General features: G+C 37.7%; 1 protein-coding gene across 2 annotated transcripts; it reads right to left on the bottom strand.

The window, feature by feature from the left end:
- Positions 1 to 802: 802 nt before the first annotated feature.
- LOC104092389 (uncharacterized) lies at positions 803 to 2,990 on the bottom strand. Of its 2 annotated transcripts, none has more exons than XM_009597985.3 (3): positions 2,853 to 2,990; positions 2,546 to 2,686; positions 803 to 2,455 (listed from the first exon to the last, which is right to left on the bottom strand). In XM_009597985.3, exons 2-3 carry the CDS (start codon positions 2,660 to 2,662, stop codon positions 1,028 to 1,030), a joined length of 1,545 nt encoding a protein of 514 aa, XP_009596280.1. In that variant the 5' UTR covers positions 2,663 to 2,686; positions 2,853 to 2,990; the 3' UTR covers positions 803 to 1,027. The 2 variants fall into 2 exon arrangements, with proteins under 2 accessions (XP_009596280.1, XP_009596279.1); XM_009597984.4 differs by having other exon boundaries at positions 803 to 2,458.
- Between the last annotated feature and the right edge of the window lie 23,645 nt (positions 2,991 to 26,635).

Below are 26,635 nucleotides of genomic sequence, written 5' to 3' on the forward strand. Positions count from 1 at the left end.
AAACAGTGAAGAATGTATTTGCTAGTAAGCAGATGGAAATAAAACGATTTTCTTTGAAGGTGTGATAAACTGAATCCCTAATAACAGATCATGCAGAGCCCAAAAAGAAAAAGAAAAAGAGAACAAAAGAACAAAACTTTCATCCAACGCTAAAGTCAACTATTCCAACTTAAACATCAATAGGCACAGATGCTTTATTATATGATACTAATAACATCTTGTCGAAAGTTCACAGTTCAGATTTTAGAGAACAAGCATACACCAAATTATGTGCTGTAGACAAACCATCCACTTATTTGCTACAGAAAGAAACTCAAATTAGTTCCCTGTAGAAAGAAAGTATGCTTTAAAATATCAAACATCACAATTGCATGGAAACAAGTAAAGTTGATAGCAGTAACCTAAGAGGAATAGAAGTATCGAACCACCGGAAGGGTAATGTTCTGAGTAAACAGCTATTACAAGTCAACAACTTATATGGCAACAGGCAAGCATGTCTTCTAAAACAAACGCCAATCTCATGGGTGCACCACATGCAATCCGTGTTGTCCCCAATGCTAAATACCCAGATTAAACCAATAAGAAAACATGCCATGATTTACATGAAAATACCCAATTCAATTAAAAAAGAGATTATTACATAATTGTATCTCTGTCAGATGGAACACTATTTCAAACCTATCTAAACACCTAGACTTCCCTACTACAAACAGCTGCCAAAATATAAAGGTAGAAAAAAAAAAAAAAGGGGGGGGGGGGGGGGGAGGTGGGGGTGGGAGAGGAGGAGGAGGCTGACAACATCTAAAGAAGAATACTACATTAGCACTTTATAAGGTCGAACTCACAACAGACAGAATCTTTCCCACTGTAAAAAGGAGGCTAAAACTATGTACTGCAAAAGAGGTAGTATACCCAGAATGGTGACAAAAAAGACACGAGTTAGCATGAGAACTTCTCAGAGAAGAGACTTACATTGACGAGGGAAACTTGAGACAAGTAACCATCGCAAATGCTCTTCCCTGATCATTCATTCATTTCCTGGCAATTCATCTTCCTTCTTGGTCTGGGAAACCGCTTCAACATCCACTCTAGAAGCCTCCTCCATAGTATCATCTCCCAAACTTGCATTATCTAATCCCTGTACCTTGTTTTCAATGTTCTTGTTTAATGGAGTGAACTGAACCTCATTCCCAGTTTTCAGATCCTTATCGTTGTTCACTTCACCCTTGCTTCCATCATCAGCAATTATTTCCTTTTCAAAAGCTTCATCCATCCTATTGCCATCAACTTCATCTTCTTCTTTTCCTACTTTATCAGATTCCTTTTCAAAAGCTTCCTCGTTCCCATTACGATTAGCCTTTTCACCTTCTTCTCCAACTTTCACCTCATTTTCTGCCAATTCAACGTCATCCTCAATCCTATCTTCTTCCTTCCCTTTCATATTCCCAACTCCTTCCATGTGCCCTTCAACCAGTTCAACATTGTTATCCTCCAAAGAATGGCCATCCTCATGACTCTCACTCTCAGACTCATTCTCCACTACCTCCTCAGTCATCTCCTCGCATCCACGACCCCTCCTCTCAAGACTTTGCAACCTCCTCCTCAAATCACCCAACTCCCTCTCCATCAAGAACAACCTGTCCTTCAAAATCAAGTTCTCTTCCTCTAACTGAGCAATATGTGTATCTTGATCGTCCACACGGTTTCCCAACACATTGTTGTACTCCATCCCGCTATAATTCGGGTAAATCATCTCAAACCTGCTCAAATCATGATCCAACCGCCTCTCCACTTCCACATGTTCTTCCACATCACTCTCACTCGATCCTCCCTCCTCTTCTTCCTCATCCTCGTGTCCTTCTACCTCATGACCAGGCGATCTCAGCCTAATCAACCCATTCATCGATCCGTACCCATCCACTCCCCACTCCTCTTTAGCCATATCTACTAACACCTCCCTCGACGGGGAGAAAATAGGGGTCGGCAACACAGCCGGAGTTACAGGGCAAGGGGACACCAAAGAAGCAATACCACCACTTTTTTTCGCCCTAATGATATATGAAGATGTGTTCCGAGGCGCATAAGGTGCATTCATGTTATTATTATTGTTATGATAAAATTTCTTCTTAGGGAAAAATCTCCGGGCCTTCAATCGGTTTTGCTGTTGCAAGTCATTTAACGTAGGCGGCTTATATCCACCACCTTGAGCATTGGTACTACTACCGCTACTTCCTAAAATCTCGTTCCGCCTTGCAGCATCCATTCTCTGTTCCTTCTTATTTACCTTTTTACCCTTCCAATTATTCCGAGGTCCCAAGGGCTTGGAATGCTGCTTTCCAGTAACAAATTGCTTCATATTGGGGTTAGGGTTTTGAAATTTCAGCTGGTCGACTGACGGCGGTGGCAGAGGCTGCTGCGGCCACATCCTGTAGTTCCGATTCATCATCTGTGGTGGCTGCTGCATCATCAACGGCGGCTTATTCATAGCCATACTCTTATATACATAATTATACGTGGAATTAAAGTTGAATTTGTCATTATTTACCTGCTGCTGTTGAAGCTGTGGATTTAAGATCTGAGGTTGTTGACTCATACTTAGCATTTGGTTTTGACTCATACTCATCCTCTGTTGTTGATTCATCATTTTTCCTTGCTCGTTCATTTTACTCCACAACCCACCAAAACCCTAACCAAAAATTTTAAAAAAAAAAACAGATCGTAAATCAAAACGGAACAGTTACTCCTCAAATTATCACTAAGAAAAAACCTCCGAAAATTGAAAACAATTACAGAGATATTCGGACTCTCTTTTTTTTTTTTTTTGGCGAATTGAGCTTTTTAGGTAATCGAACCTAATTTTTGGAATCCGATTCGTTGCTTGAATTGAGGTTTAATTTTTTTGAATTCTTCAATTTTCTCTCTCTAGAAATCTCGATCGGTAGTTTTTGCGTGAGCCTTTGAATTTTGTGCTGTGGTGACGGACGGAAACGCGAAAGGGTGGTGGTGTTTATATAGGAGAAGAGGAAGTGATTTAACGGTAGAGATTTATCCTAATGAAAATGGAAGATGGATAAGTGACACGTGGTGTAAGAGTGCGGGTTTTTGACAGGATTAGGTTTTGAGAAAGTAACAGTAACCGCCCTTGGTTTGTTGATTAAATTACGCATACCAGCCATTGTTGATTTTAAAATTACATAGGCCTCCTCATTATTTGACACAAATAAGCGGAGTTGTTCTTTAATTTAAATTTGACTTCTTTAAGTTTTAAAAGTCACCATAAGGATCTAATGAATTACTTTTTCGATCTCGTTTTATGTGTTTTAGTTGGAATAAAATTTAAAAGTATAAATAAGATCTTTGAATCTTATAAACTTAAAATAAATATATATATAATATGCTAAAGTACCTTGTGAATCTTTTAGATATAACGTTACATATCTATACGGGAGTGTTTTTAAAAATTAAATATGAGTATTAAAATTAAAAATTTTATTAGATATATAAATGCGATTGTTCGAAGTAAGACACAAAATTAGAACGAAGGAAGCACTAGAAAAAGGAAAATAAAAGATGTAATATTTTTAAGTTTTACAATCATTTTTTTCTTAATATAGATAAAACTCGAATTTTGTAGCATCTCAACGTGATTCGTGTTATGGGAGGTGTTCTAATCCCGTGCAATTTATAAAATCCCTTCTCGTGAAAATTTGAGATGTTTATGTTAGATTCTAACTTGGGACAAAAGGCAAATAATTATTACAATAATTTAATTTATTTGACACGAAATGTACGAGTATGATTCGTATTTGACAAGGATTAGGTTTTGAGAAAGGAATCACCTTGCTTTGTTATCTAAATTACCATACGAATGAAATATCACATAGGCCTTCGTCATGGTTGAAGAAAAAAATACATAAAATTCAACTTTAATTTACAATTACTAATTTGTATTTTTTATTACTGCTAAATTAAGATGATGTTCGTGAAAAGAAGTATTTTGACGATTTTATCCTCTTAATATATTAAGCATTCATTTTGTCAAGTTGTATGGGTGTACCATCTATCTTAACAACAAATAAAAAGGTCGTTACGTTAATCTTTACAAAATAAAGGTTCAATTTATTTATTTATTTAAAAATACGTCTTGCATCAAGCTTAAACTAGCGCGGCGAATAGTGCGCGAACAGCCGCTACAGTGCAAAACAGTACGGTGAATAGTGCCAAACAGTGGCGCGAACAGTGATTTCGCTGCTGTTTCGCAGCTACAGTGTAGTGAACAGTAACATCGCTTCACTGTTCATCCAATGAAACAGTGATTTGATATTGTTCATCGCGGAAAGCTGTGATTTTGAGCTTCAATGGCCGCAATGGCCGGCGACCAGCCATCTTTTCCGGCTAGTCTGCCCTCCTCCAACATCGCCTACCCACAAACAATACCAACTATCAATCCACAAACTCTAGATTACTCAAAGATTTTGACACCCAACTCAACTAATCCTTCTGCAGTGACTGTTGCCCAAGCTTCAGTGCAGCCTATCGCCCAATCATCTACGACAACAAACAACAATCCACAATCCATAGATTATTCAAAACTTTTAAAATCTACTGACATTAATTCCCCTATGCAAACCTTCGCTACGCTACCATTGAAACTAATTGAGTTCCTTCACGGAGAACCAGTGGTGAAGTGGAAGAAATAAGAAGTGAAGCAATCTATCGTACAACAAGGACTTTTACTTGCAGTTCTTGGGAAATTTTCGTATGGGAAGCCTGTTATTAGTGAATTACGTAAAGTGATTCCAATTCAATATGAGATTAAAGGCCATTGTTCAGTTGGTTTAATTGAAGATAATCATATGTTGATTAAGCTGTCTTTATTGGAGGACTATGTTCATCTTCTTTCAAAATTAACTTTTTATTTAAAAGCTCAGTCAGACATGTGGCAGATGCGTTGTACAAAATGGAATCCATGGTGGACACCTGATGAAGAGACTCTCATTGTCATTGCTTGGATTAGCTTTCCAGGACTGCCTCCTAATTTCTTTGGGAAGGAATATGTATTTTCCTTAGCTCGTGCAGTTGGTAATCCATTACATGTAGACCTAGCCACTCAAAATGGGACTAGACCTAGTTGTGCTAAGGTGAAGGTGAAAGTTAACTTGTTAAGTAAGTTCCCTCATCGTATTAAGATTGTGGAAGAAGCTGATGAATCTGGACCATAAGAGTTGAAGTGGATCAGGATTAAGTATGATTATATGCCAAAATATTGCAAACCTTGCAAAAAACAGGGGCATAGTGAGATTGAATGCTGGGTAATTCATCTTGAATTACACAAGAGATTTGAAGAAGGTGTTGAGGAACTAAGCAAGGAGAAGGCAGTTGTGGCGAGTTCTGATGCAATTGGGACTGTTGCAAATTCAACAAAGGTCCTAACTAGTGGAAAGGTGGTTGGTAAGCCTACTACTAATCATGCCAAGCAGGAATGGATGCAAGCAAGGGAGAACACATACCAACGAGATAATAGGGGTCACATTGTTGATAACAAACAAGGAAAGGAAGCTGACAAGGGTAAAGGGAAGGCCAAAGTTGAGGAAGTTGCAACCAAGAACAAGTTTAATGCACTAGAGGTTGAGGAAGTTCATCAGCCTACTCTACAAATTACTGAAGGCAAAGGTAAGGAGCATAGCAATGGTAAGAAGAATGAACATGGGGAAAACCAAGCTAAGAAGGGCCAGGAGAAGGAAAAGGAAGTCAATACTCAACAGGAACATAAGCGTGTGAAGAATGAAGCAGTCGAGAAGGTGGTGGAAAATGAGCATAATGGTAACCCTATTCCTTCTCGGAGTCAGTCTTCAGCTCTTAAAGATGTTCAAGAATTAGCTAAGGCTAATTCTAGTGTTCCTAGTGATCAACGTACTGATGAAAGGGCTAATAAGAAATCCACAATCGACTGGGTTCATAGAAGGTTTGGGACTAGCAATGAGGAGCTAAAACAACTCAATGTGACCACAAACCAATCTTGTCATGAGATTCCATCTCAAACATTTAAAGATTCTAGGCAGATTGAGGATCTTGATGAGGTAAACTCTACAAAGGTCTTTTGGAGTGATGTAGTTGAGGTTAAGGATGATCAATTGGGCACAACAAAGACAACAGAAGTCAATGTTAAGAAGGACAACAAGCCAAGCTCACCTGGAGATAGGCTGGCGACGCCAGGCCTAAAGTCAGGCTCCCCAGGCGTTAGGCTGGCGACGCCAGGCCTAAAGCCAGGCTCCCCAAGCATTAGGCTGGCGACGCCGGGCCTAAATCTAGGTTCACCTGATGAGCCAGCTATAGTAAACCCTAACCATAGTGCAACTGGAGAGATATTGGCCTATGTAGATGGTGTTCCAGTGTATGCATTGGAGAACAAAGTTGGATGGATATGTTAATGTGAAGATTAGGGATGATATAGTGGGTTCAGACCAAATTTCAGGCAATGGTAAGGGTGGTGATCTCACTAGAACAGTGCATTCAGAGTAGACTGCTACAGTAACTCCTGGGCTAGGCAGTGTCTATGAGCTACAATTCAAGGAGTATGAACGGGCTGATGAGCGGGCAATTGTTCCAAGAACATTTGGGGAAATAGAGGAAGTGCCTTTGGAATTTGGCACTAACCAAATTATGCAGCTATATCTTAATGTTCAAATTAAGACTCATCTACAACATTTACATGATTTAGTTACACATAATGTGACACCAATTGATGAAGACTTATTGAGACAAAATCCAATGGAGGATGAAGGAGAAGATGAATCAACTGCATTAAACTCCAAACAAGTGGTTAGGGAAGGGGATTTATCACCCACAGCTAGTGCTAAAGGAGGTAAGAATACTAATAAGAATTAGATTAAAGATCCACCACAACCTTCAAGAATAATGTCCAGGAGGGCAACTTCTCTATCTAAATGATGATGATCAAAACATTAATATGGAACATAAGGTCTGTGAATATACAACAGGCCTTTCCTAGGGTGATCAACATGAATAGGAAGCATAATTTTTGTGTAGTTGCATTGATGGAGCCTTTTCAAAAGAAGGGACTCATTGATAGATATAGAAGGAGGTTGAATATGAAGATTGCTTATGCAAATATTAATGGGCAAATATGGTTGTTCTTCGATGTAGTGGTGGAATGGGAATTAGTGGAGAATACTGAGCAACAGGTGACTGTGAGAGTGTTTCACCATGACCTAGGGCAGCACATGATGATGACATTTGTTTATGCAAAATGTTCAGCAATAGAGAGGTTGGAATTGTGGGATCACTTGTATTACTTAGCAAGTGATATGGAATTACCATGGTTGGTAGGAGGGGATTTCAATGTGGTATTGCATGAAGATGAGAAATTAGGGGGACTGCCAGTACACCCTCCTGAATATGAGGATTTTGTATTTTGTGTAAACTCTTGTGGTTTGTTTGAGCAAGGGTACAAAGGAAGTCCATTTATATGGTGGAATGGGAGATCCAATGCTGAGTGTATATTCAAGAGATTGGATAGGATTTTTGTGAATTTGCCATTTCAGAACATGTTGCCAACTATTGAAGTTAAGAATCTAATCAGAACTGGATCAGATCATGCACCATTGCTAATAACATGTGGGGTGCAGACAACCAATTTTGTCAAGCCTTTTAGGTTCTTGAACTTTTGGACAAAGCATGCTACATTTATGAATGTGGTGAGGCAGAATTGGGAAGCTGATTTCATAGGGGATCCATTTTTGATGTTCAAGCAGAATATCAAAAGGGTGAAGGCAGCACTTTCAAAATGGAGTAAGGAAACATTTGGTGATATCTTCAAGCAATTGGCTATTTTGGAGGACATTGTTAGGGTGAAGGAGATGTTGTTCGAAGAAGAACCTACAATTGAGAATAGGATTGTGCTTCAAAAGGCTCAATCTGAATTGAAGAAATACTTGAGTATTGAGGAGCAGTATTGGAAGCAAAAAGTCGGGATGACTTGGTTTGCTGAAGGAGATATGAATACAAGTTTTTTTCACAATCATGTTAATGGCAAAAGAAAGAAATTGCAACTGAAGAGGATCAAAAGTGGCAGTGGGGTATGGATTGAAGACCAGGAGTAATTGGCTACAGCTGCAGTGGACTTCTATCAAAAACAGTTCACAAATGAAGGTGATGCTTCTGAATTTTCCTTGCTCAATAATGTTCCTTCAATAGTCACTATGGATCAGAATTTGGAACTTAGCAGATTGCCAACAATTCAAGAAATAAGGGCAACAGTTTTTGAGCTTAGTGGGGAGAGTGTTAGTGGTCCTGATGGATTCACTGGCCTGTTTTATCAAACATGCTGGGATGTTATTGGTGCTGATATACACAACATGGTACTACACTTCTATGGAGAAGCTGCATTGCCTAAATCCATTACTCACACCAATCTAGTGTTGCTGCCCAAGAAACCTAGAGTTGAGACCTTCTCTGACTTAAGACATATTAGTTTGAGAAACTTCATTAACAATGTCTTGTTTAGGGTGTTACATGACAGATTGGAGAGTTTTCTGCCATCTCTAATATCTCCTAATCAATCCGAATTTGTAAAGGGTAGGAGTATATTTGAGAACATCTTATTGACTCAAGAAATTGCCACTGACATAAGGTTAAGGCGAAAGCCAGCTAATGTGGTAATCAAGCTTGATATGGCTAAGGTTAAGGCAAAAGCCAGCTAGAAGGATGAAGGACTATTATGAGGATCTTATCAAGAAGGTAAAGGCTAAATTGCATTCATGGAAAGGAAATCTGCTGTCATTTGGAGGGAAGGCAACACTCATCTCTAGTGTGTTAAAAAGTATGCCAGTTCACGTGTTATCAGTCCTTGATCCACCAAAAACATCCTGGAGCATCTACATAAGACTTTTGCTAGGTTCTTTTGGAGCACAAAGGAAGAAGGGAGAAGTAGACACTGGCTTCATGGCAAAATCTTTGCCTTCCTAAAGAGGAAGGGGGCCTAGGTTTTAGGTCCTTACATGATGTCTCAAGGGCACTGTTTGCTAAACTATGGTGGAGGTTTAGGACCACAAAATCTTTGTGGTCTAATTTCATATGGAATAAGTATTGCAAGAAGGAACTACCAACAGTGGTGCATTTTAGGGGAGGGTCTCATGTTTGGAGACAAATGCGGAATGCTAGGGAAGAAGTAGAACATGAGATCGTATGGGAATTGAAGAGTGGAACCAATAATATTTGGCATGAAAATTGGACTGGATTTGGTGCACTTTATCCCGTATTACCTGAAGACTTTCCAATCAATGAAGATCTTCAGGAGGTGGTAGAATTGCGGCAAGGGGAAACATGGGATGATCAGCTGCTAGATCAAACTTTCAATGAGGAAATTGCAGAACATATAAGGCTAAATGTGCATTATGAAGGCAGTGAGGGATATTGGGATAGGCCATACTGGATGCCAACTCCTTCAGGCAAGTTTAGTGTTAGCAGTGCTTGGCAAATATTAAGGCATATGGATGATCCTAATCAGGAATTCAAGTTAATGTGGATTAAAGGTTTGCCATTCAAGATATCCTTCTTCTTGTGGAGATTGTGGAGGCAGAAAATAGCCATTGATGACATGTGGAGGAGGCAGGGGCAAATGGTGATGTATAGGTGTTGGTGTTGTCAGCAGCCCCAAGAGGAATCCATTGAGCATATATTTGTCACAAGTCCTACTGCTTCTAAGGTATGGAACTTATTCATGGGGGGTGCTGGAATTACTGTGTAACTGATTCAATTGAAGCAGATTATAACGCATTGGTGGTATGCTCAGTGTTGTCCAAAATTAAAGCCACTATTTCAAGCAGTACCAGTTATCATCACTTAGGAGCTTTGGAAGAGAAGATATACAGGTAAATATGGGGGTTTAGTGTCCACAAATAAGGTGATTCATGAGATAAATAGGACATTGCATCAACTGGAAAGGGTGAGGTATGCTTGGATGCCTAATATTCCATTGTTATGGCCAGACATGATTCAATACTTTGAAGGAAATAAACCTATATTGATCACTACAAGAGTAACATGACAACTTCCTTCTCATGGTTGGTACAAATGTAATACTGATGGAGCCTCAAAGGGCAACCCTGGACCTAACTCCCTAGGCTTTTGTGTGAGGGGTGATGAAAGTGATGTGGTGTATCCTAGGGCAGTAGACCTGGGAGTGACAACAAATGTGGTAGCTGAAGCTAAGGCTATTCTTTAAGGGTTGGAATACTGTGTGGAGCATGATCTTCACCCTCTCATATTGGAGACTGATTCATTGGTGATAAAGAAGGTGATAGAAGGGGAATGGGATCCTCCTTGGGTAATTGCACAGGATGTGAAGAAAATTATAGAGATGAAGGATAACTTCAATGTGATCTTTCAACATGTGTTCAGAGAAGGCAACTTAGTAGCGGATTTTATAGCTAACATTGTATTTTCTTTTGCAGGTACATCTGAGTTTCATTTATTCTCTAAACTGCCTAGTGCAGGGAAGAGGTTGATCAATCTAGAAAAATCTCAATCACCTAACCTTAGGGTTAGGATAGCAAAGAGAAGAACCTCAGACTGATGGCTTCACAGGATTGGACTCTGCACAAACCTACATGTTTCTTTGTCTCATTCAGTATGCTATTAAGGTACTTTCCAATGGTATTAGCATGGTCCCATGCTCATTCTGGGGGTGCTTTGATAGTGTACAGAAAAAATGCGATAAGCAGGTGTGGGATGGTACAATTTATCCTACTTCTGATATGTCCAAATGCTAAAGAAAATGCTGAACCCATCATACGGTATTTCTGGAGATTGTTGAATTATTTCTCAGTGGTATTAGCATGCTTTCATGCTTAATCTGAGGATAGTTTAGCAATGTTTAGAATGATGTCTACATTAAAGGTTCTAGTAGGGAAGGATCTGAGCTTACAAAATCACAAAAAGGCACAGTTTCAAAGCCTGGTCTTTGCCTTTCAAAGCCTGCTTAAAGCCATCTCATTCCTGACTTTTGCCTTGCAAAGCCGCCCTAAAGCCATCTCATGCCTGGCTTTTGCCTTGCAAAGCTTGCCTAAAGCCAGCTCAAGCCTGGCTTTTGCCCTGCAAAGCCTGCCTAAAGCCAGCTCAAGCCTAGCGTTTGCCTTGCAAAGCCTGCCTAAAGCCAGGCTCCTCTTCTACACATTAATTTTGATGAGTGAGCACATGATTAATACTTGAACAAAATCAATCCACTGCATATGGAGATCATATAGTAGCTACACTTGGAAGACTATGCTGGCTTCAACTCTGTGGTGGAGATGTTTGGAATTCATTTTAGCCTATGGACAGTATACCCTGGCGCCTGGTGAGAGCTTGACAGGTGATGCTTGGTATTTGCCAATGACAATTGGATTCACATACACTGATAGGAGAAGGAAGCGTTCAACATTATGTTGTAATAACTAGTTCATTAGATTTTAGCTTTTCTATCTTTTTAATAGCTGGTAGCTTCATGCAACTTCTATTTTGGTTTGGACATCTTGTAAGCTTTGGACCCATTTTGGGATTTTATTTATATATTAGCCACTAGGCAAGTGTTGCCGAGTAGTATAGTTGCTTTAAAAAAAAACTGGACATCTGACTTCTTTTTTTATTTTTAAATTATTTTAACAATAAATAAAATTCAATAACAGGACAAGGTAAGAGGTATCGTTCTTGAATGACTGGTCAAATACAAAAGTAAATAAACTCCTATTTACAAGTTATCTTAGTTTGTTCAATGCTATATTATATTAGGAATCACTATAGCTACTAGGGATGGCAATGGTGAATGCAGGTGCGGGGCGGTGCGGGTTTAGACATGTGCGGGGCAGGGCGGGGCGGGTTTAGACAAATACGGGTACGAGGCGAGTTAAAATATATCTTTTTGAATATTTGTGCGGTGCGGTGCGGGTTTATGACTTTGTGCTAATTCTCTTCAGCCTTTTTTGTTCCCCTCTCGGCTCTACCTCTAAAGATAGAAGTCTGAAGCTCTCTATCAGTGATAGAATGCGGAAGATTCAAATTCTTTATATAGAAATCAAATCATATTAAGTATTGAAATCGTTCTATCACCTAAACTTATAGACTTAACTTCACAGCAATTAATACATTAAGAATTAAATTTGGTTTATTCTGTTACTTGGATTTAGCTTCCGATTTCGGTGAATACTTTCAAATTTTTCTGTGCTTATCTTTCTTACAAATAGTGACAGAATCCAGCTTAAATTTACAAATACTTAAGTGAATTATAAAGCAAAAAAAAAAAAACCAAATATCAAAAGATATTGTTATTAATGTTCAGTCTTATTGTTTAGCTTCTCTATGCTTATCTACTTAATTGCTTACCGTTAAAAAAGAAAGATTTAGATTGACAATGGCATATATACAAATATAATTGAAAGCAAAAATGAATAAACATAAAAATAAGATAAATTTTTAAAAAATAAAAATTTTGGGCGGAGCGGGTAGACGCGGGTGGGATGCGGGGCGGGTGAACGTGGGTAAAGTGCTATGCGGGGCGGAGGCGGGGCAGATTGAAATTTTGTGGGTTAAGGCAGAACCTGCCCCGCACCCGCCCTGCCTCGCACTGCTTGCCAATCTTATTAGCTACTACTTCATTAAAAAGGTCCATCTTTCAAATCGAGTGACTATTAGTAATTTAGTATTAGATAATCAACTTCACTTTAAACAGATATGGGTGCAGCCTTGCAATATCAATTTTATCTGAACTCAATATTTTCGACGAAAAATATAAATTTATTGCATAAAAGTTCATTAAAATTGCAATAAATATGAGATATGATCATATGATTTTAAAAGTACAATCAATCCAATGAGCTAAGAGCCTGTTTGGCCAAGCTTTTAGGAGGCTATAAGTACTTTTTTGTTTAAAAAATACTTTTTAAAACATTTAATGTGTTTGGCCAAAATGAAAAAGTACTTTTGAGCAGAAGCGAAGATTAATTTATTCAAGACAAATTTAACCTTATAATAAATTTATTTTTTCCAAATTATCCCTCATTAATTTAATATTTTTCTTTTCTTTTTCCTTTTTCTTTTTATTCTACTATACATTTCTTCTCTTTTTTATTTTAATCATATTTTTATTCTCTTTCTTCTATTCCTAATAGTAGATTTTAAATTTATATTGAATGATGTATTTTGACATATTTAAATTATCATGTAAATAATAAATAATACCAAACACTCAATGTTATTACTTTGGAATTACTATATTTTATATTGATTGCAATTTTTAATGTATATTTTTACTTTACGTTTTATATATTTTAATTGAATTCTTTTATAATAAATGTTTAAATTTATTTTTCTTTTTTAAATAATAAAAATTGTAAATTGAACATTTAATGTCTTTTTTTGTAATTTGATACTTAAAAGTGTTTTTTTTAAAAATTGGTCAAACACAATAAACTTGTAAAAAGCACTACTCAAACGAATTGAACAAATACAAACTGCTATTATGCAAAAGTATTTTTTCAAAATGCACTTTTTAAAAGAAAATTGACAGCTTGGCCAAACGGACTCTAGATCTTGAATCCGCATTTGTTTAAAGTAAAATTGAATGAGTATTCCAATATTATTGCAGAGCTAAATCTTGAATTTACCTGTGACTTTAATTTACCGAGTTATCGGTAATATTGCTTTGCAATAATACGGCGAGTGATGAGTCTCGAATTGCTAAAAGGATCAAGGATCACTTAAAATTTAATGCCAATATGCCATTATCAGTTAAAATTGGCTGCTGACGATGAAAGGAAGGACAACATTTTTAGACCATTTTGGGAATATTATACCTAATAGAGAGTGGGTCACCTATTATTTCTTTTATGGTTAGAAAAGCAACCCAAAAGAAAAAACATGAAGCTTGACCACTTTATAATGAGTTAGGAATCACTTCAATTCCCCCAAAAATGGTTTACAAGTAGATGTAGTAAAATCAGTAACAACAACTACAATAATAACATACCAAGTATAATCTTACAAGTAAGATCAGAGAAGAATAATGTGTACGCAAGCTGCTTTTGATAGACCTTTAGCTCAAGAATATAATAAAATCGATCCTTTTTCTATTAATTTATCTAGTTCATCCAAGTTTATGTGGTTTGAGTTATGATTCATTTACTATTAATTTAACCCAACGAGTTAAGCCTGGAAGACCTATCAATGTATTGGGTCAAAATATTACAGTTTCACGTGCCAAAGTACATATCAAATCCAAAAATACAAAATTAAATTTGAACGATTAGGATTTATTTAAATTTGGAAGAACGCAAGCAACATAATTTAGTAAAAATATATTAGTTTTAAATTTTCTTGTAGAAAAACAAAAAACGGAGGGAAGGTTGGATTATGTAGGTAGATTGATTTTGATCCATTATTCGCTGCATTTCGACCCAAGTCACTTTGACTCGAGTACATTTTAGGAGATCAATAGATTTGAAATACTTTAATATGTTTAAGTTTGATGTGTTATTTGTCCTTTTACAATTTTGAATTTAAGAAAATGATCTTTTTAAATCTCTTATGTATAAAAATAAAATTTTCAGGTATAAAATAAAAGATAGTGTCATAAAACTAAAAATAAATTTGTAAAAAGCCAAAAAATCAAATGAATAAACAATAATTGGAAACTTTTCCTCCTGCCCGTGAATCCCCTCGTGAGAGATAATCTTGTCCACTTCTTTTTCATTTACTTCTTTTTTCTTAACTAAAGGACCTTCGCTATAAAGCAATTGATCCATAGGAATTAGAGACGGAGCCATCATTTTAATTTTGTGGGTTCTGAATTTTAAAACGATGACTTCAAATATTAATAATGGGCTCTAATTTAATATTTATATATATTTAATCAAATTTCTTAACATAAATATATTGTTTAAGCAAAAACTACTGAGTTCGACCAAACTTATATAAGAGCTTTTAACACCGCTCCGGATAGGAGCCTATATTTTGTCCTCTAATGATTATCAAACTCACTGGTTGGGCATGCTTAGAAATGCTCGTACGATCACCAATTCATCACTGTATGACTGGCATGATCTCTTTCTCTTCTGCCTTTAATTTTGGAATATTTGTCTTAACAGAAATAATAAACATCATAACAATTTCAAAATGATGTTTCTGTTAGTAATGATGATTGGGTTTGCCGAATATTATGGAGGGAAAAGTGCACGATAACCACTAATTAGAGATGTTTTTATTTTTTAGCCATTATTTTAAATGTATTTACTTTCTAGCTAGTGCTTAATATATTTTACCTCGCCCGGACAAAAATACCCATGTGCAAGACATGAGTGTTATGTAAATATTAAGGACATGGTGTCCTTAACTTCATGAGTGTTGTGTAAATATTAAGGACAAAGTGTCCTGTATTTGCAACTTATGTTGTTAAACTTTAGGACATCACGTCCTTAACTTCATATGTGCAGTGTAAATATTAAGGACATGATGTCCTTAACTTCATGTGTGCAATATAAATGTTAAGGGATAATATCCTTAACTTGTATTTGCAACTTCTATTGTTAAACTTTAGGACATCATGTCCTTAACTTCATATGTGCAGTGTAAACGTTAAGGACATGATATCCTTAACTTCATGTGTGCAATATAAATGTTAATGACATAACATCTTTAACTTGTATTTGCACCTTCTTTTGTTGAACTTTAGGATATCATGTCCTTAACTTAATATGTGCAGTACAAATGTTAAGGACTTGGTGTCCTTAACTTCATGTGTGCATTGTAAATGTTAAGGAAATAGTGTCCTTAACTTTATGAGTATTGTGTAAATATTAAGGACATGGTATCCTTAACTTCATGAGTGATGTGTAAATATTAAAGACATGGTTTGTCCTTAATATTTACACAACACTCATGAAATTAAGGACACCATATCCTTAATATTTATATATCACTCATGAAGAAAGGGTAAAACTGACTTTTCGTATCAATTTTAATAGTGTAGTGGTTATTTTTGCTCAATATTAAAAATACTGGTTAAAAAATAAATATCACTTAAAAAAATGACTATACCACGTCATTTCTTGTATTATGGAAGCCTAACTAACACAAATCACATACAGGCTGAACTTTGGGCCCTCTACAGGGGTTTAACTATTGCTCAACAACAGTGTGTCGCGTTTTGAGAGGTGTGAATAGAAAGTGATAAGTTAGTTCCCTAAAAGGCATTTCTTTTCATCTATTTGTTGGCTATAAATAAAGAGGCCTTACCTCATTTTTAAAGATATCCAAAATTCTAAAATCTCTCCCCTCTTTTGTGTATTTTTTTTTAAAAATAAATATAAGTGTCAAGTGTGATTTGATCCGTTATTTGAGTTTGTCGGAATTATATAATTTGAAGTGCCACTTTACAGAATAGTTTTTTTCGTTTTATCCTAAGAGGAATTAATTTAGAACCATAGGCAACAGTGAGGAAAATAAATTCTTTAAGGATGCACAAGCAAATTATGAGTTCGGAATATTTCTTTTCGTTTCGGTTTCTTGTTAACTTACTTTTCTAATTTTCTGCTTCAAATAGAGTATCTAACAATCTTAAGGAATTTAAAAGAATTATTTGACGGATGGTTGATGCAGAAAATTCAGAGTGGAACAGGAAATTGTTTTCTTCTATAAAGTCAAAAATAGCGAAAGCACATTTATTCCGAAATCTTATGGAAGAAACTTCCAAGTTTGTTGAATGATATGAAGCTTCTTTATTGGATAGATCATATTTATACTTTGTTACAATAATTATCCAGAGAAAATGATACTTTTGTTAGTAGATCATTTTTGGTTCTTTAAAGGATAAACACCTTTATAAAATTAGCGTTCCTTATAGGAAAAATAATATTAAAGCATTTAAATGTTGTAATTACTAACAAAATGATTTACTGATTGCTCCATATGATGCTTTGAAAATTATGGCGAAGATCATAAAATAGTATGTATATGTAACGACCCAACCGATCGTTTTGAGCATTTGCATTCCATTCAGCTATATGAAATCTTGAGCAGCATCGTATGATGTACTATAACTTGTGTGAATCATAGGTGTTGGTTTTCAAGTTATTCGGAATCGATTTGGAAAAATAAATTTCATTGTTGAAGCTTTAAGTTGGAAGAGTTGACCAAGTTTGACTTATGTGAATTTGATCCCGGAACGGAGTTTTGATGGTTCTGTTAGGTCCGGATGGTGAGTTTGGACTCGGGCATATGCCCGGAGTTGCATTTGGATATTCCTAGAAGGTTTCGACACAAATTGGCGAAAGTTGAAAATTTGAAGGTTTGGAAAGTTCACAGGTTTGACCGGAAGTTGACCTTGATGATATCGGATTCAGATTGTAGTTCAGGGAATTAAAATAGCTTCGTTATGTCATTTGGGACTTGTGTGCAAAATTTGGGTTCATTCCGAGTTGATTGGATATGTTGCGGCACAGATTTTGGAAGTTGAAAGTTCAAAGTTCATCGAGTTCGAATTGAGGTGCGATTCATCGTTTCGATGTTGTTATGCTTAATTTGAGGCCTCTAGTAGGTTCGTGTTATGTTATGAGACTTGTTGGTATATTCGAACGGAGACCCGAGGGGCTCGGGTGAGTTTCGGACGAGGTTCGGACTATTTCGTCGCATGTTGAATTTTGGTTGGGCTGCTTGTTCTGGTGTTCCGCACCTACGACTGGTATTGCGCAGGTGCGATGGTCACAGAAGCGAGTCCATGAGCGTAGAAGCGAAGATCACTGCTGGGCAGGAGTCCGCAAATGCGGAGCTTTCGCCGCATCTGCGAAGGCGCAGATGCAGACACTTCATCGCTAGAGCGGAATGGGATTGTTGGCGAGGAATCGCAGATGCGACAATATTTGCGTAGAAGCGGGTAGACGATCGCAGCGATGGCAGCTAAGTTTGGGCATGTTTGCAGAAGCGGAGGCTGGGCCGCATGTGCGAGTCCGCAGAAGCAAAAATTGGTTCGCAAATGCGAAATTCGCCGGGCAGATTCTATATATTTCGAGGTTTTGGTTCTTTTATCATATTTTGAGATGTGGGACTCGGATTGAGACGATTTTTGAAGTAAATTTCATCACAAGGATTGAGGTAAGTGTTATACACTCGCTTTTGATTATATTTCGTGATTTTATCTTTATTTTTGGTAATTGGATTATGAGTTTTGAAGAGAAAATTGGGGATTTTAGCCTAAACCCTCATAGAGTGACTTTTTGAGTTTTGAATTCGATTCAGAGTCGTATTTGAGTGAAACTAGTATGGTTGGACTCGTAATTGAATATATTTTTGGATTTTATAAGTTTTGTTGAGTTCCGAGGCGTGGGCCCGGGTTGAACTTTTGGGTTGATTTTGGATTTTTGATTAAAGATTCGACCTTTATCGATTGGGTTTGTTTTCTTTGGAAATATTTGATGTATTTGAGTTACTTTTGGCTAGTTTCGAGCCGTTCGAAGGTCGATACGCGCGGGATGAAATTTTTGGAGCATCGTTTGGCTTGCCCGATATTGGATTTGGGTTGTTTGAGGCAAGTAATACTTCTAAACTTGGAGCTGAGGGTACGAACCTTGATTATACGTGTTGTGTATTTGGTATTGAGGTGATGCACATGCTAGGTGACAAGCATGTGGGCGTGCACCGTGTGAAATATGACTCCGTTATTTCTGTGGTACTGTGTAGTTACCTGATCTTATCTGTAACCATAAAATCTCTATTTACTAGAGCTTTTGAGCTATGATTCATGCTAGAAACCATGTCTAGGCTATATGCCTATCTTGTTGGGACCCACTGAGGTCATTTCTGCTATTGAGTTATTTTCTTACATTGCAATTACATACTCATTCATACGTATTCATTTGCCTATCATATCTTAGACTCTGCTACCATTCATGGATACATCACATCATCATGCTGGGCTGATTTTTATGACATTGATGACTGAGTGAGACCGAGGGCCTGATGGTGAGAATATTGTTGGAATCGTACTGCACGCCGCATCATGTTTTTATTGATTTATGCCATGATTGGCCTGTTATAGTACTTTGGCTGAAGGATCCCCTCAGGAGTCTGTACATACCCGTAGTGAGCGCATGTACCTACTGAGTGCGAGTGCCGAGCGATTGGGAGGATTGACTGACTGTGAGGACTGAGTGACTGGGAGGACTGGGTGAATTGATACTCTGAGAGTATGCATATGGTTTTATCACTGAGTTGCATCGCATTGACATGCACACTTGACATACAGGCATAGAGATGCATTTTTATCATGTTGTACGATATTGTGCCATTCATGACTTCACATACTGATTGACATGTAGGCATAGAGATGTATTTTCCTCATGCCATTTGAAAATGAAACATCTTATCTTTTGTTGAAAAGTTTTTGAGAAAAACCACAAGTTTTACAAAACGTACTCATATTTTGGTGATTTTGGTAAAAGATTTGGGTTTTCATTGATATACCTGAAAAGCAAGCCTATTTTTCTGGAACTGTGAACGAGCTGAGCATTTTGTCTCTAAGCTACTTCTTTTATTACTTCCATTATGTTATTATGAACTGTTGTTGGCTATTGGTGTTGGATCCCCGACCTGTCTTGATGTGACGTATGGTCTCGAGTTGTGAGTGTTGATAGATTTTTTATATTGTTTAATTATGGAACGACGCAGATTTTCATGTCTTGTTGGTGAGTTCAGACTCAGGAAGGTTAAGTGATAGCATAGTAGTTGTGGCTGTGAAAGTTTATAGAGAGATGTTAGTTTGAAACTTAGCATCTAGGATTTAAGTTGGATGGTGTCGAAACTTGTGTCATTTCTATATCGCTATGGATTTTACATTTCAGCATCAGGAAGGTGAAGGAAATGACTTTAGATTCATGGGAGGTTTCTTCAGAGTGGGTGTCTCGGTTGTGGTACTTTTGGGGTGCTTGAGAGGGAATACAACGGCTTATGGGCCTTAGGGCGGTGTGGTTTTATTCTAGGATCTCGTGAGGTGAGTTTTGGTTAAGGATCGTGGGGTTCTGGCAAGGAGAAGTATCAAGTGGAAGGCAATTCAGAAGAAACTCAGAGAAATAAGACAATTTAATAGTAGGTTGGATCAGCACGGTAATGAGTATGATCGGTTCTTTGGGTACTTATGATGTGGTGAGTCTCTACAGGTGTTTTGTGGCAATGCTCTTGGGTTTTTGGTGACCTGCGTAGCTTGGTTAAATTAAAGGGATTCAGTTCTGATGGCTTGGTTATGTGAAAATAGGTTTTGAAGAGCTCTCGATGGTTTCTACCATAGTTTGAGATGGATTTTTCCTATTGACGTGAGGAACATGTTGCGTATTGTGATTTTCTCCTGGATGGGATCGAATGGAAGGGTTTCTGACTGATCGGGTATGTGTTCTGCTGGTGACTCAAAGTTTATTATGAGATCCTCTTACTTTTCATATGATGGCATAATAGATGATTTGTGTTGTGTGAGATTAAGATTTGCATGTGCAAGGTCACATTTCAGTTTTGATAGGAAGGTCATGAATTCTTAGGCAACATGGATTATTTCAGATGACTAGGTGAATGATGTTACTTTTTGGTATTGCTTGAGAAGAGTTACACTTCAGTAGGCGCATTATGTGTTGACTTACGGATGCTTCATTGGTATTGTTGTACTCGCCTCTGTGATTGACTATTGGTATTCAAATTTTTGCTATGTGGCACGGAAGAATTATCAAAGCATTCCTCGTGGAATGATATGGTGATTCGCGTGTTCTATGAATTTGGAGACTGGGAGTTCGGGCAGTGGAGTTGGGAGCAGATATGGTGATTTGTGAGTTCTATGAATTTGGAGACTGGGAGTTCTCATAAGCAGAGTGTTTCGTGGTTGTGGACTGTGAAGGTGTGGCCAAAGCTATCCATATGAGAGTATGTGTCATTATTAAGTCATTGTAGACTTTCGAATGGTTATTTATCTATTTGTGGGTGACCAGTGTTGATTTGGGGTTCATTGGTAGGCCCAATGAGGATGTTCATTCTATACCGGGTCGGATTGGTTGACTCCGTACTGCTATTATTGAGGGATGTGCCATTCGATTAGAGTTGAGCTTACTCGTGTTCTGATATGTTCTATGAGTTACCCTTCTATGCCACAAGAGGTTGTGATTCGATGGTTATATGCACACATGGTGCGGTTCTATTTGGGCCTTATAGCAGAATTAGAGCGAGATGGGTATTAGGGTGTTGAATGAGTGATTGCACATTGGTTATGTTCTTTCCGGACTATGGTATTGTGTTATTTGTTTCTCCATGGTTATGGTCATGCATCTTAGGTACTTGATGTCGAATTGCGTGTGTTTTTGATTTCGGGAATGGTGCTTGAGGGATTTCATATGGACCAGTGTTTGGATGGGGGCATTGCAACAGAGTTATGTTGAGATATGATCCTTGGTGTTAGATTTGTGTGTCTTGGTTCTACTATGTATGATGGGTTCGTAGCATTGCGATTGTGGTGGTACTTGTTGAACTTGCGGGATGATTTTCTCGTTTGAGTCATTTTCCATGATTGGGCACATTTGAGTTGTTGCTTATTGGTGCATGGATTGCACAAGTTATGATTTGGTACGACACGTCAATAGGATAGATGGGCTTGATAAAGTAAGGTCATTGGACTTAGGATGGGTGCTATCGGATTTATTTGCGGTATATTTGTAAGGATAATGTCGTTGATCGGCTTGGGAATTGGCTTTAGTTATTGTCGAAGGAGAGGGAGCTCCATGACTTGTTGATCAGATGAATGGTTATGAGTTTCTATGTGTTTCTTTCATCATCGGCAGTGTACAAAGGTTTTAAAATGAGGTTTCGTTTAATATGAGGTTATTACCGGTAATGGGTTATTTTGAGCAGCTACTGTGATCGGAAGTTATTGCTACGAGTATTTGAGTTATGTGGTATATCATGTGATTTTGTCCTGGGTTATGGTTATGACTTGATACAACTTATTCAGACTTATACAACGTATAGATGCGAGATTCGGGTCTCGTAGGGAATTCCGGATGTTAGAAATTGGGTTTCAAGGTTTATGGGCTAAAGTTGAATTAAGGATCTTCAGTTAGGTTGTGTAATCAGGCTTATATGAATTAGGGTGACGTGGGATCACCTCCGGGTATGTGCATGGTAAGGTTACACGGCAGTTTGATAGCTTTGGAACAACTCTTGGCACGTTCGAGGACGAACGTATGTTTAAGTGGGGGAGGATGTAACGACCCGGTCAGTCATTTTGAGCATTTGCATTTCGTTCAGCTATTTGAAGTCTTGAGCAGCATCGTATGATGTACTATGACTTGTGTGAATCGTCGGTTTAAGTAAGAAGAGTTGACCAAGTCCGACTTCTGTGAATTTAACCCCGGAACGGAGTTTTGATGGTTCTGTTAGGTCCGGATGGTGATTTTGGACTCGGGCGTATGCTCGGAGTTGCATTTGGATGTTCCTAGAAGGTTTCGGCACAAATTGGCGAAAGTTGGAGATTTGAAGGTTTGGAAAGTTCACAGGTTTGACCGGAAGTTGACCTTGATGATATCAGATTCGGATTGTGGTTTCGGGAATTAGAATAGCTTCGTTATATCATTTGGGACTTGTGTGAAAAATTTGGGTTCATTCCGAGTTGATTGGATATGTTTCGGCATGGGTTTTGGAAGTTGAAAGTTTAAAGTTCATTGAGTTTGAATTGATGTGCGATTCATCATTTTGATGTTGTTATGCGTGATTTGAGGCCTCGAGTTGGTCCGCGTTATGTTATGGGACTTGTTGGTATATTCGCACGGGGAACCCAAGGGGCTCGGGTGAGTTTCGGACGAGGTTCGGACCATTTCGTCGCATGTTGAATTTTGGCTGGGTTGTTGGTTCTGGTGTTCCGCACCTGCAACTGATATTGCGCAGGTGTGATGGTCGTAAAAGCGAGTCCATGAGCGCAGAAGCGAAGACCACTGCTAGGTTTTTGAGTTTTAAAGAGAAAATTGGGGATTTTAGCCTAAAGCCTCATATAGTGAGTTTTTGAGTTTTGAATGTCGATTTGGAGTCGGATTTGAGTGAAACTAGTATGGTTGGACTCTTAATTGAATGAATTTTTGGATTTTGTAAGTTTCGTTGAGTTCTGAGGCGCAGTCCCGGGTTGGACTTTTGGGTTGATTTTGGATTTTTGATTAAAGATTCGACCTTTATCGATTGAGTTTGTTTCCTTTAGCATTATTCGATGTATTTTAGTTGCTTTTGGCTAGTTTCGAGCCGTTCATAGGTCGGTACGCACGGAATGGCATTTTTGGAGCATCGTTTGGCTCGTCCAGTATTGGATTTGGCTTGTTCGAGGCAAGTAATACTTCTAAACTTGGAGATGAGGGTATGAACCCTGATTATACCTGTTATGTGTTTGGTGTTGAGGTGACGCACATGCTAGATGACAGGCATGTGGGTGTGCACCGTGTGAAATGTGACTCCATTATTTCTGTAGTACTGTGTAGTTACCTGATCTTATATGTAACCATGAAATCTCTACGTACTAGAGCTTTTGAGCTATGATTCATGATAGAAACCATGTCTAGGCTATATGCTTATCCTGTTAGGACCCACTGAGGTCATTTCTGTTGTTGAGTTATTTGCTTACATTGCAATTACATACTCAGTCATATGCACTTATTTGCATGTAATATCTCAGCCTCTGCTACCATTCATTGATACATCACATCATCATGATGGGATGATTTTCATGACATTGTGAGCCCGAGAGACTGAAGAGATTGATGACTGAGTGAGGCCGAGGGCCTGATGGTGAGGATATTATTGGGATTGGGCTGCACGCCACAACATATTTTTATTGATTTATGCCCCTATTGGCTTGTTATAGTGCTTGGATTGAAGGAGCCCCTCCGGAGTCTGTATACATCACAATGAGCGCATGTACCTATTGAGTGCGAGTGCCGAGCGATTGGGAGGGTTGAGTGATTGTGAGGACTGAGTGACTGGGAGGACTGAGTGAATTGATACTCTGAGAGTATGCATATGGTTTTATCACCGAGTTGCATCATATTGACATGCACACTTGACATAGACGCATAAAGATGCATTTTCCTCATGTTGTACGATATTGCATCATTCATGACTTCTCATACTCATTGATATGTAGGCATGGAGATATATTTTCCTCATGCCATTTGAAAATGAAACATCTTATTTGTTGTTGAAAAGTTTTTGGAAAAAATCACAGTTTTTACAAATCATACTCATATTTTGGTGATTTCGGTAAAATATTTGGGTTTTCACTGATATACTTGAAAAGTAGGCCTATTTTTCTGGAACTGTGAACGAGCTGAACGTTTTATTTCTGAGCTACTTCTTTTATTACTTCAATTATGTTAAAATATTTAGGGGTTACAAATTGGGGCGATAATTTGACACTAGGTAGCCACTTTAAATGGTCTGCTATTTAGGAATTAGCTAGTCCGTCTTGAATTTCAGTTTTTCAGTTCAAATTTTTGGGACAAAAATGTCACGAGTTGTCGTGAAGTTAATATTTTTAGTTTAAAATTTCAGGATAAAATAAATACCGGCTAATTTCTAAATATCATTCTTGAGAATGACTATCTGTGCGCTTGATTCCTATTTGTTGAATTCAGTCCATCTCAGCTCATCTAATGTTGAGCTGATTTTTTACCCAAATTGATCCATGAGTAACTTTGTTAAATATCTTTAAAATAATTCTTTTTGTTTGATATGTTTTATATGACCATAATAAAAGGGGAAAAAAATCTTAGTTGATAATTAAATAATTTATAAGAAAATATGACACATTAATTTTTGAGAAATTGACACCAGACAACAATACATAATAGAAATTGATAAATTTTTGACAAAAAGTTTGGCTTTCTATAGCCATATCGGTCAGTTCAAATTTCTATTGCTAGAGTAAAACAGATCCTATAGGAAAAGTTTGGCATTCGAAAAACCCAAAAATTTCTGTATTCGGTCAGTTCAAATTTTGGGTAAGCCATCTAATCCGTCACTCCATTGCCTATTTTCGAATTCGCATAAGCCATGTGCATTGCAAAATTTCCGTCGCTGTTTGATCTTCCCATCTCTGTTTCTCTATCTTTTTCTTTTTCAGTTATTTAATTTATCTCCTTCCTATTGCTAGAGCAAAACAGATCCTATAGGAATTTAATGTAAGATAGTAAAAAAAAACATATCACAAGAGACGACAACAATCGTTACAAAATTCAAGTACGATTTCGCGAATTATAGCTTCCTATTAGCTTTTTTTTGGTCATAAAGGAAGTACTTATATTAATAAACTAAAAGTTGATAGAATTACAGGGAACAGGATGCACTGTAATCATCAGAGTATTTACTATTTGTACATCTTCATAAGGTGCGTTACAAGCCAAAACATTAAAAGGAAAACTATTTAAAGATGAGGTTGTTGTATCCTGTGATGGAACTGCAAGTGTAGTTGTAGTAGATCTTCCGAAAGAACAGGATTTGACGAGCCTCAATTGATTAGTTCCTACTTGATCTTGATGGTATAGCTCCCGGACAAAAAGAAGACAGCTGCTACCATCTGCTTGCTTAGCGCCATATTTAGCTAAACTATCTGCCATTCTATTTTGCTCCTTGTAAATATGATGGATAGGTGGGCTACCCAGCTGTAGGAGCAACAACCTGCCGTTATCAACAATATTAGTATAATGAGGATTAGTTTGTGTGAGCATGCTAATTACCTCCGTGGCATTTTATCTCAATGTTGAGAGGTGTGAGTCTTTTGCGCCGAGCAATTTGTAGTCCCATGAGTAGTGCAAAGAGTTATGTATGAACACTGCTAGTTGTAGGTAATTTACCAGCGAATCACATTACCCAGTGACCCTGATAGTCTCGAAAAATACCTCCCGTGCCATAGTTATATAGCGTGGTTGAAGCAGATCCGTCAATGTTTAGTTTATAGAAAGATGCATGTGGAGGGTGTCATTTAATGTATAATGGAGTGTTTGGTATTTTTTTTGTGGTTGTTGCTCGTTAGGAAGTAGTGTTCAGCTGCTTTGGTGACTAACATAGGAATGTTGATGTTTAATTTTTTGTGTTCCAGTGTATTTTTATTGCGTGTATGCCACAGGTGCCATAGGGAAAAAGAAAGAATGATATTTGTGGGAATGCCATGTGGAGGAGAGTGAAGTGGCGTGTGTAGAAGCTTGGATACCCATGTCCTATGGTCTATGTGATGGGAAGCAAGGCAGTTGAGCGGGCGTGTTAAATTAAAAAAAGCCTGCAACTTGGTAGCTTGAATACATTCAAGGAAAGTGTGTTTTGCTATTTCAGGTGCTGCATTACAAATAGCACAAATATTGTAGTGGGTGATGCCTAATTTTGAAAGATATTCAGCGGTTGGGAGCCTGTTGTGGGCAAGCAACCAGAGGAAGAAGGATGTTTTTGGTGGTATCGGGAGCTTCCAAATCCAGTTGAAAGAGGGGGTTGACATGTCAAGGGGTGTAAGTGATTGATAGCTGGATTTGACTAAAAAAAACATCCGTTATGAGTGAGGCTTCAGAAAATTTGGTCAAATTTTATTGTA

Source organism: Nicotiana tomentosiformis, chromosome 1 (genome assembly GCF_000390325.3).
Source record: "Nicotiana tomentosiformis chromosome 1, ASM39032v3, whole genome shotgun sequence".
In the NCBI taxonomy this organism is placed as follows: Eukaryota; Viridiplantae; Streptophyta; class Magnoliopsida; order Solanales; family Solanaceae; genus Nicotiana; species Nicotiana tomentosiformis.